Genomic DNA, 1,047 nt, shown 5'->3' on the forward strand with positions numbered 1-1,047 from the left:
TTGATATTTAGTTTCTGATTTTTCATAATAAAAATGTGATGAATATTTTTATCCATATGTATTCTTCCATATGTTTTATTACAGAGAAAGTATTATATCAAATCACATAAATGCTTATTCTTTAATACAGATTTAGTAGTAAGGGTGGCTGTATAAACTGAGAAGGAGCCACTTTGTGAATCAGAACAGTCCATGCACAGAAACTCTTCAGCGTTCATTCATTTAGAGAAAGTTCCAGTATTTTGATAGTTTGCATTTTATGGCATGTTTCTCACAAGTTTTCCATTTTCAGAGATGTCCAGGGCGGTCTGTACTGAAGACCTCTTGCTCAGAACTCAAGGGTCCACACCTGCCAGGTGGACTCGCCCAGCAGACCTCCTTGCGAACGTCTCAGAGGAAGGCGGTCACTCATCCGTCTGCCAGGAAAACCGGAAGTGCTCCCGTGCCTGAAGTTAGTCACGTGAAAACCCCCAAGTTTCAAGACTGTCCTGGAAATATCCCCGTTCAGATTTTTGTTCCAGCTGGTGACCACACGCACTCCAGATCCGGGGAGGAATTGTCACCACCAACACAATCTCCTGCCCCTCCTCCTCCGCCGCCACCACCGCCACCGCCACCGCCACCGCCATTACTGCCACCACTGCCACCGCCGCCACCACCACCACCGCCACTGCCATCACTGCCATCGCCGCCACCACCGCCACCCCTCCCAGCGTGGTCCTTTTCTTCTCAATCTGCAAATCATCGGAATTCACATGTCAGGACTTCAATAAAAGAGGATCAGCCACTTTCTCTGGTGTGTGAATCGCCTGCTGAAGGACCACGTGATTCCTCAGACAGTTTTAAATGCTCAGGTAATCTGCTGGAATCTGTCCCTACTCCCCACAGGCTGTTGAGCAGTTGAGCATTCTAGCTTCTAAAGCCATCATCTTCAAATCGACATCTTTTTCAGAATTCTCTGTAATCTTAAAATATTCCAGTATTTGCTACCTTAAGTAGTACTTTTTCATTGGAAAGTTAACATAGCTTAAATCAAAGTTTGAGAAA

At 45.5% G+C, this 1,047-nt stretch overlaps 1 protein-coding gene across 1 annotated transcript in view; it reads left to right on the top strand.

Annotated features, from left to right (window-relative positions):
• The window catches only part of WHAMM (WASP homolog associated with actin, golgi membranes and microtubules), a 33,654-nt gene that overhangs the window by 18,339 nt on the left and 14,268 nt on the right, over positions 1–1,047 (top strand). The window contains exon 7 of the mRNA XM_019639999.1: positions 227–854. Within this exon, the coding sequence (XP_019495544.1) occupies positions 227–854 (628 nt within the window). The remainder of the gene's footprint in view (positions 1–226; positions 855–1,047) is intronic.

Source organism: Hipposideros armiger, unplaced genomic scaffold (genome assembly GCF_001890085.2).
Source record: "Hipposideros armiger isolate ML-2016 unplaced genomic scaffold, ASM189008v1 scaffold_48, whole genome shotgun sequence".
Lineage (NCBI taxonomy): Eukaryota > Metazoa > Chordata > Mammalia > Chiroptera > Hipposideridae > Hipposideros > Hipposideros armiger.